Genomic DNA, 14,732 nt, shown 5'->3' with positions numbered 1-14,732 from the left:
GGGGGGGAGGCTGGAGGTCCCTGAACCGAAGCGTGGGTGGACGCCCTGCCACCAGCCCAGACCCGTGGAAAGAGGTTAAAAACGCGGTAGAGTGGGGAAAGTGTGTCCTCCTGAGGACCCCGGCCTCACACGCCTGTGGATGGAGGAGGCCGGCGCTGGAGGAGGCCGCGGCCAGGGCTGCTCCCTGGGGATGGGTCTGGGGTCAAACGGTAGGAGTGAAGAGCAGTGCTGAAGGGCCGGGTTTCACAAAAGGAGTTGAACTGAGCCCCACAGAGTAATAATCTTGAGAAGAGGGTGGCGAACGAGGTGGTGGTTTCCGCTGATCGTCCTAACTTCTTCAGGACAACAGCACCGTGACGGACTGCAGATCTACCTCCTGGTACTCACGAGCCGGGGAAAGCGCTGCACATCGGGGAAATGCAGTGCTGATAAACATATGATAGATAATCCTAACTTTACATACATGCTGAAGACGTTTGAACTGATGATTACCACTCATGAAAGAAACAATTAAATTTAAGCTGATGCTTTCAAACCTCTGCTCTAAGTTCACTGGCAGTTCACAAAAGGGAAAAGAAAACGAGTTTAGACGGGATTGGAAGAGGAATACAGAACAAAGCAGGAATTAGAAGTGTCACATTTACCCTAAAAAAACCCAAACGTGTGCAGTTCTGATCTCCCCTGCTCCAGAACAGATTGGGTAGAGTTAAAATGGGATACAGAAAAGCAGCGTCAAGGATATGAACTAGCTTCAACAGAAGGAAATGCTGAAGAAGAGACCTTCAGAGGGGGTTTTATTAAAGAGGTAGGCAGTAAAATTGTAGGTAGTAAAAAGGAGGTGAGCATGACTAATGGAGGAGGTCAAATAGAAAAAATCAAATCAGGCACTTAATCACAGGGAAACTGGGGAACTAATTGCCATGGGATGTTTTGGGTACCAAAACACTACTTGGCTGGGGGGACCAGAGATTAGCTATATTCACAAAGAATATAGCTCTTAAAGGTGGCACCTTTGTCACTGCTAGCCCTCGAACTGTGCACTAGCGGAAGCTCAAGAGTTCATACCCGAGATGTACCTGGGTTCTGCAGTTAGCTATGACTGGAGGCAGACTACACGGACTTTTTTTCTCCCTAGCCTAGCATAACCATTCTTACAGTTTTAGAACAAGAATCTGCTATGAACCAAAAGGGGAAGGAGAGCAAGGAGCTGGGAAAGGAAGAGTATGGTAATCTCTCTCTGCTTGCATCCTGTCCCTGGGTCACCAGCAGTGACAGAAGAAGAAAATGACATTCCTCTAACTTGGCTGCCTTCAGAGCAAGAAAGCAGTGAGATTGAGCACCTGCATATTTCGTGGCCTTAAATACATTATCTTAGAGTTGTCGTAAGATTTCTTAGCAAGAAGGTACAAAACCAAACCCCTTCTGTAACTGAAATCATCCTTATTGCTTTGGTTTACAGCGCAGCCCCAAACCACCAAGGCAAGTGAAAGTGGAGTAAGTTTTGGAAAGGGGACAAAATTGAATAAACTGATGGGAAAATGTTCCTATTTGTAAACCGAAAGCAAAATCACTCTGCTCTTCCGCATAGCTGAAGCGAGGAAAAAGATGTTAGACTGACTAGCTTAAATATTTTGGGTGGGGTTGCTAACAGAGTTCCCCACTTCAAATTAAAGCAGACAGGTAAAACAGGAAACAGGACAAGGAAAAATTATGATAAGGAGAGATTAGAAGATATATTTTTGCCTCTTTTTCAGCAGACTGGCTGATTATTTCTCTCAGTGTCTGCCTGCCTTTGGCGGATTTAGCACATTTATCATTATTCTGAGTCAGTAGCAACAGCAGGAAGGAGCAGAACTTTTGTCAGCGTTGTCATCAAAGCTAAAATCCTGCACCATAGAAGGATGTCGCTTTACCCCAGGGATTAATGGCCTGCAATTCTAGGGAACTCATGCCGCCGTCTTCCCAAGAGGCTTTGCATTTTTATTTCCTCAGTAATAGCTTATTCTCTTAAGAATTATGTAATGGTTGCTCAGTGTAAACAGCCAAAACTTCAGTAAAGCGTACCGAACGCAAACCTGAACAAGAAATCAAGAAAAAACATTTCTTCTTCACAAAAACATTTTCTCAGCATTCCCGAGATTGTCTTTTGCATTACTTCAATGAAACAATTTAAGGCTTCTCCTCTCTCCCTGTGCAGCAGGAGCGCAAGAAGACTACGACTACCTGACGGTGGGGTTTTTATTGTATCATCCGTAAGTCAGGTCAGAGCCAGCAGCATGCACTCCATAACTGAAATGCAGAGACTGAGTCCCTAAAACTACAAAGCCCCTGAAACTAAAGCCCAGAAACACAGGGCCCTTTTAAGCCTTTCCTTCAGTACTTTGAAGCTGAGCCCGTAGCTGCAAAACAGATGACTTTTTAAAGACAGAATGGCGTTTTTCATCAGCATCCAGAGTGCTGCATGCTCCCAGCAAAGCCGTGGCCTGCACCTTTCAGTGCCTCACTACTCATGCCAGGTCACGCGAGACACCGTCTTACAGCAGGTGCAGCAGGAGGTACAGCACGAAGGAAACAGCTTCGTAGCTCTCCGGCAGCGAATGCACTTGACTCGCCGAGCAAGCCCGACGGTGAGAAGAGAGGTAATGGTCCCTTTAGCGCGCTCCGTAGATCGGCCTCTGAACTCTTCGTGCCTTAGACTTAATGCAGGGGCTCCCCAGAACGACTTATTCCGGGGAACACTGGAAGTTTCCTCTCGCTTGGAACGGATCAATAGTAATGAAATGCTTTTTAGTGAGAAATGTAGTAGCTCAGTCAAAAGCCGTTCGACTGCACAGGATTTACATGTAACATTGTCAGCTGACAACAGCGCCCAGCCTTTTCAGCCAGCCCTACTGCTGCTTCCTCTCTACCTCTTTTCATGGACGCTTTTATCTCCCCCTCCAGCCTTCACTCAACACCTGCCTTGCCACCCTTCCAGCCTGACCTACAGTATTCACTCTTTCTTCCCCAAACTACAATGCCGTGGCTCTGAAGAGAGGGGTGAGGAGCGCAACCCACCCGGCAGCACAGTTCTCTCCTCCCCGTCGCCCGAGTTTCCTCAACACACAGCTGTGGGTTGGTAGCACCACTGCTGCCTCCATAATTCAATCACTAACTGGGAACTGGGGTTCCACGCAGGAATTCATTGCAAGGATTGTCCCCCCTTCTAGCTTTGCGGACTCTGTTGGACCTGCTCCTCTTCAGATGCTCACCTGTTACAAGTCTGTGATGCTGCATGCCTCCCTTCTTTCAATATCACTGAAGGAAACTATTTTAGCAAATAGTTTGCTTACCGTGCATTCGAAAGGAAGATGCTCTGCACAGTGTATATCCTGAATCTGTTGAGCCACACACGTCAGTCTTTATTTCTGACACAGCCATGCCAAATACTTTCCTTTGGCAAGTGCCTTTGCAGCCATTAAAAAAAAAAAAAACCCACAACAAAAATTTTGTCTTTCTGCAAATCTAAATGAAACCTGCATTTTTTTTTCCAACCACAAGTGAAGATACATTGTTCTTTGCCACTGTATCAAATTTTCTAGCTCGTTTTTGAACAACATGACTACTTTATTAGAGTGTGGCAGGGAGCACTTTGCTGTCTGACTGCGAAGTCAGTCTACAGTCACAACAGAGCAGTGGCACTTGCAACGATGAATATTTTGTCCCAGGACATATAAAGCTTGTAAATACCCCCCAACCGAGGCTTACCCTTAGGCCCCTGTCATCTCGCCGGAGCACTCCCCTTGGCACGGGCCAGCCCGGCAGGGTGGCACCGCACCCGGGTTTTCAACGCAGAGATTGACACAGGGACTCAGAACTGACTGGGCGTTCGGTGAGAAAGAATTGCATACGAACGCGTCAGTAAAAACGACGCTTACGTGGGAGAGCAGAGTTGCATGACTGGCCTAAACTTTCTGAGACTGAAGTTGTGTGCTGCTTTGGGTGACTGTTTGTTTGGGTTTTTTTTAAATTATTACGATTTTAAACATACTGAAGGCTGCATGCAGCATCTTTTACCTAAGGACAATTTGACATCTGTATTAGTTTTAACTTAGGAGATCTAGAGATACCCAAGGTACCATAAATAAACGCCAGTGCCCAAAGTTCACTTTCACAGAAGCCTAACGTTTTGGGAGAGAAACGTACTACTATTTACCGCTTACACTGAAAGCTGAATGGACGGAAACACATCAAACGCACCCGCAGAAAGCCTGCATCCTTCTTGTCTGTCTCTCCCACTTTAAACTGTTTCCTGCTCAGCACTCGCAGGGTTCACAAGGCGGCCACGCATCTTGTTCCTCTTTTCTTCTTTCATAACCAAGGCTTAACATGTCTCTTCACATCCCCTGCAGTTCTAGCATTATCTATTAATGGCTTAGCAGCTGAACAATACCAACCATCGCAAGCTTGACCTGGCTTCTCACTACACCTAAATCTATGTTTGTTTTGTTCGGTGGCTGATGAGATATTATAGTACATCACAAGCAGTTCCAGTTGTTAATTTGCTAAGAATTCACGGCAGTTAGTGCACTGATAGGGGAAGGCTTTGATCTCGCTGTTTGTGCCAGGTTTAGACACATTTCAGCGCACATATAGATTACCTCAGGGTGAACGTGTTGGCAAATTATGGCTTTATATTCTTTAAGTGATAATGCTTTGTTCTGTGCTCAATAATCATAGCGTTCAGTGCCCTTTGCTGGCGTGGCCAGCCTGACATTACAAGTCATGAGCGTCTCGAGCAAAATGCCTTTGAGTTCAGCTTTGAATGCACAGGGGGAAATTCTGCTGAAGCATTGTCCCAGCTGGTGAGGAGAAGCCAAAAAGGGTCATGCAACAGTCCAGCAGCCAGCCTTCCACTGCCTATCAGGATGACATTGGAACTGGTAAGACCAGAGAGCCTGGAAGTTAATCAGTAGACTGTCCTTTCTTGTAAAAGCATCGTTCATGATTAATATTCAGCACCACTGCCTCCAAAGATGACCTCCTTTTGTGTGAGTGTTTCGGGAGCAACGGTTAATTTTTAAATGCGACAAGCTCTCTTGCTCCTAACATTTCTAATACAACAAAGCGTTTAGGTACCACCCGTCTGACACGAACGCTGACCCGAACTATGGGAGTAGGTTACCAGGGATCTGCTCAATTTTAAGATCCCTGGATGCTTTAAATTGAGGACAGGCTTTCTGAAAGATTCTCTCCAGCTCCACCACAAACTGTAACTTACCTCCACCACCCTTGGCACACCAGCACAACAGTCCCCATCCGTCAGCCTGCAGAGAGGAACACATCCCTACAGCCTACCAGGCAAAAAGTGGTATAAACGTGTTGGTGAAGAGCTAGCGACTCCTGCCGCACAGCTGCTCTCCGGAAAAGAAAAATCCCTCACCGAGTCATTATGGGAGAGGCTGGAAGGGGCTGGTAGCCTGGGCAGCTGCAGGTTTGTTCGGGAGAGAGCAGAGGGCCTCAGAGTAGAAGACCACAGCATAGGGTGCTTTGTGTCCTACCCTCGATTCTTATTTGTGAGAGGGGATATTAAATTCCTAACGTACCTTAAATCAAGGGAAAAGGTAGCAAGTAACAGCTGCCTGCGGAGCACCGTGCAAGAAGAATTCACCACAAACTAAAGAACGGGTCCAAACACAGCAGCACTAATATAGAGATTTTATTTCGACTGTATTGAGTTGTACAGCACATTTTGTTTGTCACAATGCCATCGAACTGATTTTAGAGTTTTTGGCCAGCACATTGTGACGCTGAAACTCACACGAGCTAAAAGCAGTTTGGACTAATGGCCTGAACGGAAGGGCCAGGAGTACCTAGTTACTGGCTTCCTTATTGCTTGCAGCCATTCCAACATGTGCAGAACAGGAGCAAATCCAGTTTCTTCTGCCAGCCCAGCGGTCACTCTTCCATGTCTGGCAATGACTGCAAGGTACAAGGCAGGGGAGAATCTGAAGCAAGGTGCCTTCTCTTCCCAAAGCCATATTGGTTGTTCCCAGTACGGAAAAGAAGCAGAGTCCAAGTAAGTACAGGGTCTTCAGATGATGCTAGCTTTGCTTGCACTATTGGGATTTACAAAACCAGAGGCTGACATATCAAAGTGCAGGAAAGGGTCATTATTCCATTCCCTCCGACAGAGATGACAAACCATTAGCAAAAAATCTGGGAGACCGCAACAGTGTGAAGTACTTTGCCTTGTTAGTAGGCCAAATGTCCTCGCCGGTCCTTCCCCCCACATACGAAGTCTCGGCTCACGAGGTGCAGAATATCTCGGACATTTTCATTTAGCTGGAAAGAAAACCTGCACTTCTGCAAAGAAATGCCCCACTTTCAAACTCTTCTTCCTCATTAATATCCACAGATTTCTTAGAAAGGATGGATACTCCCCGAGGGATCTAGGGAGTAGAAGCCCACCTGAAGCCCACTTTCTTTCTAAACCTTTCTTTCTTTCTAAACCCAGTTCCTTTTCCTTAGAATGAGTTGGGATTCCTGCTCTCTAGTTTAAAGAAGAAGTAGAGAGGCAATTACAAGTTGGCAACTCTGAACTTTGACCACTGTACAGGAGACAAAAAAGAAGTCAAATTCAAGAGGCATTTTAGGTAGCGCTGGGGCAAGTCAGAGAGATTGTTTCCACCACTGAACAGATGCCACACGTCGTGTTTATCACTGTAGCTCGGCTGTACATCCTAAAGTGAAAAGCACAGACTGTAGTGTCTATGTCAGCCAGTGTCCTTCCCCACCCCCATTTTGGTATCGATGCTTCATTCTCCCTTCTTCGGGTTACATTAAGTGCACAGAAATATATAGCAGCATTTGGACTGAAACCCTCACATACACCAGACAGCACATTCCAGGAGGTAAAACAACACATTATGGCCTATACCCTCAAGGTATCAAGTTTTCAGGATAAAGAGCAGTAGGAAGTGGAGAGCTGAGGGCAGAAAAGGGGAGGAGGAGCAACACAGGAACACGAGTTCTGTTTCCATGCCAGGAGAGGATCAGGGTGCCACTCCTGTGTTAGCACCAGGCTGTGACACGACCGCAGACAAAGCAGACGGGCAGAGCAGAAGTGAAAAAGCCAATCTCCCGTCTCCCCGCAGTGTTGGGGGGCAGGGGCAAAGTCAAGTGCGTTCACCAATCCTAGCGGAGCGTGAAAACGGGCAAGATCTGCTCGGCCCGTTTTCAGCCAGAATGAATTTCTCTTCAACGCATAAGAGAAAGTCAATTAGTGATGGCTAGTGAGTCTTGTTCACCCAGCTGATCGCAAATCACACTCATGGAAAGAGAATCTACAGAACTGCTCCAGGCTGAGGCCCTTCCAAAGCACACGGTACCACCTGGAGTCTGCCCTCTTTCTTCTCGTACAGCAGCCTGCCTTTGTAGGGAGGGTTGGTTCTAAACATGCCTTTCTATTGCTTTGGGGGTACTTTGCACAGGCAATATCTGTGAAAACATCGCTCTCCAGCCCACAAAAGAAAGAGGTTGCAATCCCCTCTTTAGCCCTAGGTCGTCAGACTACAGCGTACGGGCCCACCGGTACCAGAGTGGGGACACACACCATACTCTCTAATCTGAGCTCCTCTGCTCCACACTGATAGCAAGACTGCTGAAGACAGTGCATTCAAGCTTGGTGTTCAAGTGTTGCACCAACGGCCTTCACAATTACAGTGGAGGCAGAGTCACCCTTCAAACCCATGAGAGAAAAGGCTGGGCGTAGACAGGTCCCTTGTCTGGCATTCAGCTGGAAGCTGTGGCGATGGGTTTCTTCAGATGTTGGCTCATGAGCTCCCTGGCACGAGACACTTGGATGTGGTCATAACAGGAGTTACACACGAGGACAGGGTCGTACAACTGCTGATCAGGGATGGGCAACTTCAGATGGCAGCAACCAGCACAAAACACGTTCCCACAGTTCCTGTCAAGGAGCAAGAAAAGCAGTGAAGAGAGAGCTGGGACCACCACCGCAAAACTTCAGCAAGCGCGAGGGATCCAGTTCAGGGGCGAAGTACCAGCCTTACTTATGACTTGTCAACATATTTCTTAAAACGTGTACTGTGGTCTCCAGGGCAAGCTAAGTGGCTAGCCCTAAAAAGGAACTAACGGGCATGATTACTACCCAGGAGAAGGATCAAAGGTCCTGGAAAAACAGAAACAAGAACAATGTAGAATGGAAATCTGCAGGGAATTTACGAGGCCTGGCAAATAAAGGAAAGACCTAAAACTTTCTCCTGGGAGCTGGAGGGAACAAACGAACATCGCAGACAAGCATTTTGTGAGGTTCGCGAGAAACAGGCTAAGAAGAGTGGAACTACAGCGGTAATATCGTTTACCTGCAGTGATGCCTCCGTTTGGCCAGCCAGAATTCACAATCGCAGTTAAAACAATGCGAGGCCATGTGGTCTGGAACCCACCGCGTGACCTAGGGCAAACACCAGTCCTCATCAGCTTTCAGTTTGTAACACCACACAGACCAGGTCTCAGGACCCCAGCGCAGGTTTGGGGCCACAACAGGCTAGCCCAGAGCGAGCCCATCCCACAGGTCCCCTTCTCTCGGACGCTGCAGCAGCAGAGGATGCGTTAAAGGACAAGGGTGGCTGCTCTCTGCCTTGCTTCCAGCCCACTCTCTGCTGCTGTAACCACCAAAGTTAGCTGCCAGGAAAGAAACATTCTCTCCTGCTGCTGTAACAGGACACATACCTCAGTCTCCTTCTTATCAACAGGCTCCCAGCTCGCTTCCGACAAACAGTCTTCACTGTGATCGGAACAGAAATCCTCAGTGTCGCTGCCATCCGATTCCTTCAGACATGTCTGCAAAAAGAGACGAAGTCACAAATCCCCTCAGCTGCCTCAATCGCAGAGTCAAGGGCACTCCCTGCTCCAGCCACACTCAGTGCTTGTGAGCGGCATGGGGGTGGCTCCACAGCTCCCCATACAAGGACGTAAAACATTCATGACTCTGTAGGAGCCATTGCTTAGCCCTCAGGAAGCAGAGGTACCTCTGGCTGGCATGAGGACACACCACGTGGACAGGAGGGGAACAGGGCTGAGGAAACAGGGACATGTTTCGCTTAGGGACATGGTTTAGTGGGCATGGTGGTGTTGGGTTGACGGTTGGACTCAATGATCTTAGAGGTTTTTTCCAACCTTAATGATTTTATGAAACACAGGAACAATCTTAACCATCCACTCCAAAAGTAAGAGTGAGAACTGTGGGTTGGAGAGGGCAGTGCGAATGGGGGTGCAGGGACCACCGCTGGCCAGGAGCTGCACTGCCGGAGTTTGGGGTGTTAGAGGCAGTTACTTACAAAGTCATCCTCGTAGTCCATCGGAGGCTCGGCCGGAGGGGCGCAGAAGTGGCGGATGTCCAGGCGCAGCTGCAGCTCTCGCACCTGCCTGCGCAGCTGCTCCACCTCCTGCTTGTAGCTGGCCTCGATCTGCCGCAGCCTGTGCTGAATCACATCCGTGGGGAAGGGGAGCCCGTCATCGTCCAGGTAGAGAGGAGGCACAGGAGAAGGACATTTTGGCGGCACGTGCTTGGGACCAGACGCTTGTTTCAGGTGGCAGGGTAGCCACAAACGGCTGGGCTTCCCTGCGACGCCTGCAAAATGCGTGCCGACGTGGCCAGCGCAGAGCGAGGGTTTCGCACCTTCTCTGGCAGGCCACTGGCCACTGAGGCACAGGCATGGTGCCCGCAGAGGTTTGCTGCTCAACCTCTTGCTACAGCAGCCGTAGGAGAGGAGGTGTCTGGGTGCAGGCTCCCCGTTGGGGAGCGATGTCACCATTCCTTGAAAACTGTCCCAGTTGGACCCCAGGAAGGAGAACTCGCTGCTTTGGCTCTGGGAAATGGGCTTGCGCCATTGCTCTAGCGGGACTCTCCCCAGCCAGCCAGGCTCCTTGCAGGGCACGCTCCTTCCAGCATCACCTTTGCCGTTGTCTTCATCCTGGCAGGGGACGCCCGGGGCAGGACCTGGGATGTCCTGACAAGGGGTGCTTGGTGCCAGAGACTCCTGGCTGGGAACGTCTTGGCAGGTGGTGTTTCTCTTGGGGCAGCCTCCTCCACTGGACGCCATGCCAGCAGCCTTCAAAGGTTCCTGGGGACCGGTTTCTAACTGCTTTCCGGAACTGGTGGAAAGCCTGTCAACGTTTTCCTGTCCCGAAGGATTTGGAGCTGGACACGTGCCATCCAGTTCCTCCGTGTATGTTCCGTTTCCCTTTTCTGCCTCCAGACAGACACTGCCTGCTGACACAGAAGCCCAGCTGCTCAGTTGCTTGCTACGCCCTTCGTGCTCAGCACGGCTGCTACAAGCGCTGTTGGCTTGCAGGGGAGCGTTTTCCTCTTGCTCCTCCACCTGCCGTGTCTCTCCTGCACCCACCGCACTGCCTTCGCCCAAGTGCAGCTCGGCTCCCTCAGCGGTGGCATGCCGGGCTTCCAGGCCCACCCGCACTTCCTGACAGTGGTTATTCAGGTTTGGATCACTAGACGTGCGGGTCAGCGGGCTGCTGGAGTCGCAGGCTGAGAGCAGGTCATCCATAGATCTTGTCTTTGGTAATCTAGAACCCAAAACCAAAGCGAATCTCGCAACAGAACTCCTGAAACTTCCCTCATTTCAGTCAAAACCGAGGTGAGGGAAGGGAAATGTTCCCAATTACAGATCATGGGGTGGGTGGGGAGGGGCGCTGCAGCAACACGAGCTGAAATGCACAGCGCTAGCGTGGCCTCCGCAGCCTGCCTTTTTAGGTGCAGCAGGGAGCTGTACACATTCTTCTCCAAGTGGCTGGGACAATGCTACGGAGCTCTTGCTCTCCACAGGAAAGATGAGAACAACAGGTAAAACAGAGGAACTACAACACGCAAGGAGGGAAAGAAGGCCTGGTGGGCAGGAGGCAACGTGGGCCTGGGGATCTAGGCTCTTACCTGTCCAAACATCTGCCGCTGAACTCCTGGCTCTGAGATCCAGGGGGTGGGTAAATGTCCATGTCATCCTGTCCCAGAGGGTGCGGCGAGGAAGCTGGGAGATACACTGCTGTCCAGACGTGCAGCGCTCGCACGTGGCACACTGGATGTAGCACCTGCAGCAACCACTTACGATCAGAGATGAACGCAAAAGGAAACCCCTCCAACCTCTCCCCACACAGTCCCTGGTGCCCGGCAGGCGGAGGGCCTGGAAAGCTGGGCCAGGAGCTCTACTGACCTGCTCGGACCCTGGCATATAGAGAAGATTGTGGAAGTTCTTATTGCCAGCCCGCAGGAGGGACCACACGGAGCAGGTACGCTTGTAGATGTTGTGCATCTCTCGCTCGCAGGGGCTGTTCCCAAGGAAGGTCCCATAGAGGCAGGAGTACGTGTGCTGCACCAGCTTCACCTGCAGCATCAGAAGGGGAACAATTGTCAGGGCCATTGGGAAACGGTGTCTCCTGTCTACAGGGGAAACGTCTTCTGCTCCTCCGGGATGGCTCAGGCGCTTCCTACCCAGCCGGCGACACTACTGCTGTCCTGTCTGCCACACAGGGCAGGACAGAGGGGAGAGCAACGGGGACCACTTCAAGTGAAAGCAACAGTCAACTGATACCATACCCATCCCTCTATAACCTTATTATTTGATAAGACAGAGATTAATAGCTATCGTTCCCCTAATTTATTTTTTTTTTAATGTTTCAGACTCCTATTGCTCTGAGATATGGAATTCAGGCTTTTAATCAAAATAGCGCTGCTGATGGTATCCGAATTCACTGGGCTAGAAAGGGACCCGGAGAAGAAGTGATTCAAAGAAACCAGAGAACATAAACCCTTCATCACTGTGCAATCTGCTAGGTACTCCGAGCCTGCAGTACCCACTGGGAGGAGGAGGAAATTGCAAGCAACTAAACAGAGGCCGGCAGAAGCATCTCACACACACAGAACCAGGTCAAAATACGGGCAGCTGAAGGGCAAGCCTGGACCCACGCGGTGAAGGTGTGTCAGGAATGCGAGCAGAGCACCCGAGCACTGCCCAGACACTTTGCCATTTTTAAAGAATTCAGTTTTTGTTTTCTTTCAACTACACCACTGCAAAATGTCATGGCCTTCCCTCTGCCTCTGCTCACATCTGGGAAGGGATAAAGAGATGTTTGCACACGTATTCTTACCAAAAAAGCTTCGTTAAATTCAAAGAGGCAAGGAAATTGCTTCAGAAGTTGATGAACAGCATCCAGCCACTGGAGAAAAACTGGGCACTGCTCGTTCTGATCTTCCACCTTCTCCTGGTGACCGCAGCGATCACCAAACTTATGACCAAAATCCAGCCAATCTGACTCAACAAGCACCTGGAAGCCCTGTGAATAAAAGAAAAAAAACCCCCAAACTAACTGCAGACACTTTGCTGTAGGCACGCAGCAGGACAAGGCAAGCCCCGTCTGCCAGCAGTGCCAGGCAAACTCGGGACTTCTGAAGGGCTGGAAAGGAGGCTGCACCGGTGCTTGGTTTGGGAGCAAAGCTACCTGAACGTCAGAGGTTTCTAAACACAAACTAACAGCTTGGAGAATATGCACAATTAAGAGTAGGGAAGCAGCTGAGCCTTGAACACAAGGGGTTATTTACCACAGTAATTCACCAAGCCGGGCAGAGGAGTGAGGCACCGTTCACCGAAAATGGGCAGGAAGAGAACATGGAAAAACCCAACACCCTCAACAGTAGCTCTGAAATGCCACTAAGCTTATTGCCAAATGCGATCCTGCTCCTTTCTCCAGAGACTCCGAGACAAAAGCTGCCTTTTAACAGACACGAAATAGCAGCGTAGCACAACTCATACCTCCATGGTCCTGTAGTAAGGGTCCAGAAGAATCTTTGCCAGTGCTACAATCTGCGGAGTCCTGTCCCAGCCGTCCGAGCAGTGAACCAGCACTGGGCGCCCTTCTCTGTCAACTGCACTGGAGACCAGCACTGCTGCCTTCAGCATGACAGAAAGGTGCTGCAGCCACTTGGTACTCTCCAGGGCTGAAAGCCAGCTAGAAGGTGTGCAAAAAGCAAGAAAATGGTTGCTTAGCTCTCCAGTGGGGAAAAAAAAAAAAAAGATATATTTTAAGCTAAGTCTTCTTGGAGTCCTCAATGAAAACCAGTCTTTTCTAAAACACGTTCAAGAGGAGCAAGCCAGCCTGGGAATAAGTGCAAAGAATCCAACTCCTAATTTCAATTTTTCCCAGATACAGCTACATTTTAGAAACCCTCAGAGGACACACACAACCAAGTGACACTGAGGGAGTGCTGCAATCCCTTCTGGATTACCAGGGATCAAAATAAGCAGCATTCAAGCACTGTGCGCACTTTCCTATCTCTCCATTTTCTGAGGTAGAAACCTGGGATAGGAAAAAGGAAAAGGGAGGGGAAAAACCCCCAGGACATTGACAGATATGGCGTCAAACTCGGCTAGAGAACGGTCACTTACTTGCTGGGGTCTGGCACCTGACTGCAGACAGCACGCAGATACTGGAAACTGTTCCGGATGGAGTGGATGTTGGCCATGCCCATGAACACGACTTCACAGTTTGGGTAATACTCTGAACACAACAGAGACAGGACCATTCAGAGAGAGCTGCTGCCACCGCAGCAACTGCCTCCATACACTTGGTTTAGCTGTCCCCTCACAGCACCATTTCTGGTCTCCTGGGAGGCAGTTTTTCTACAAAAGCCTTGCGGGCCAGCAGCGATGTATCTGGAATAATGGACTTTGCACGAGTGAGAAGGGGAACGTGCTCCCAGAGACTGAGCACCAAAGTGCTGACCCAGCCCCCAGCTGCACTCTGGGACCCACTCAACAGCGCAGGTCCAAGGGGAAGATGTTCTGGGATGTGCTTAGCCCTCTGTACCTTCACATTCGCAGCCGCCTCCCTTCGCTCTGTTGGCCACAGCTGCAGTGTAGGACCTGGCATCAAGAATCAGCAGCTTCTGAGGAGTTCCTGCGTTCTCCACACCTGAACACGCGGTCAGGGACGAGTCTGCAGAGACAGCACGGACTGAGTTCTCGGCACCTCCCTCCCTCCTATGACAGGCCTCCAGTGCCACCCAACACTGGCCGTGAAGGAGCCCAAAGACCCATCCCACACACCGCAGTCAAGGCAACAGGGCCCATCTGGATATTGGGTTTAAACCTTGCATTGTAACAGCCCCGTGAGCAGCAACAGCAACATTTAGGTGTAGGAAGCACTAAATAATTCACAGGTTTAGGAGAGAGTGGAAGGGAGTGAGCTGTCTCACCGAAGTCGGCATCGCAGGCCTCGCTGCCGTCGCTGCTCCCATTGTGCGGCATGCCACCAGACACCTTCACTCCAGGGTTCAAGGCACAGGCTTTGGCAATAGATGTCACAAGATACTCGTCGTCAGCATTTCGCCAGCCCCACCAGCTGATTTCGGGCTGGCTGCAGCGTGCAATCACCGCCCCATTGCGCACATGTCTGGAAAGGAAGCGAGAGCCTAATGAAGCCCCCGGAAAGGTGAGGAACAACCCCAGCAAACGTCACCTACATACAGTCAGTGCAACCCTCCTCGCTGCTTTGTCTACTGCATTGACTCTTGCATTCACGCAGTGAAACAGAGGGGCAGGGCATTTCAAATAACCATTATTCATAACAAAAGCAGTGACACGGAGGCTGTCACTCGCATCACAACGGCGAGGAACAGAAGATGGCTGTGAGTAGCACAGGAGCGGCTAACGGAGCTGGAA

The 14,732-nt window shown here is 50.0% G+C and overlaps 1 protein-coding gene across 1 annotated transcript in view; it reads right to left on the bottom strand.

The window, feature by feature from the left end:
- Window positions 1–5,685: 5,685 nt before the first annotated feature.
- MTMR4 (myotubularin related protein 4) overlaps window positions 5,686–14,732 on the bottom strand; it is a 52,662-nt gene continuing 43,615 nt past the window's right edge. The window contains exons 9-19 of the mRNA XM_009323608.1: window positions 14,267–14,463; window positions 13,879–14,007; window positions 13,458–13,569; window positions 12,825–13,020; window positions 12,163–12,348; window positions 11,229–11,399; window positions 10,952–11,106; window positions 9,342–10,587; window positions 8,734–8,844; window positions 8,367–8,455; window positions 5,686–7,951 (exon numbers count right to left, since the gene is read on the bottom strand). Coding sequence (XP_009321883.1) covers window positions 7,774–7,951; window positions 8,367–8,455; window positions 8,734–8,844; window positions 9,342–10,587; window positions 10,952–11,106; window positions 11,229–11,399; window positions 12,163–12,348; window positions 12,825–13,020; window positions 13,458–13,569; window positions 13,879–14,007; window positions 14,267–14,463 — 2,770 coding nt within the window. The 3' untranslated portion in view covers window positions 5,686–7,773. The remainder of the gene's footprint in view (window positions 7,952–8,366; window positions 8,456–8,733; window positions 8,845–9,341; window positions 10,588–10,951; window positions 11,107–11,228; window positions 11,400–12,162; window positions 12,349–12,824; window positions 13,021–13,457; window positions 13,570–13,878; window positions 14,008–14,266; window positions 14,464–14,732) is intronic.

Source organism: Pygoscelis adeliae, unplaced genomic scaffold (genome assembly GCF_000699105.1).
Source record: "Pygoscelis adeliae isolate BGI_AS28 unplaced genomic scaffold, ASM69910v1 Scaffold325, whole genome shotgun sequence".
Lineage (NCBI taxonomy): Eukaryota > Metazoa > Chordata > Aves > Sphenisciformes > Spheniscidae > Pygoscelis > Pygoscelis adeliae.
The sequence above is the reverse complement of the archived record's forward strand: the minus strand, read 5'-3'. Positions and strand labels throughout refer to the sequence as shown.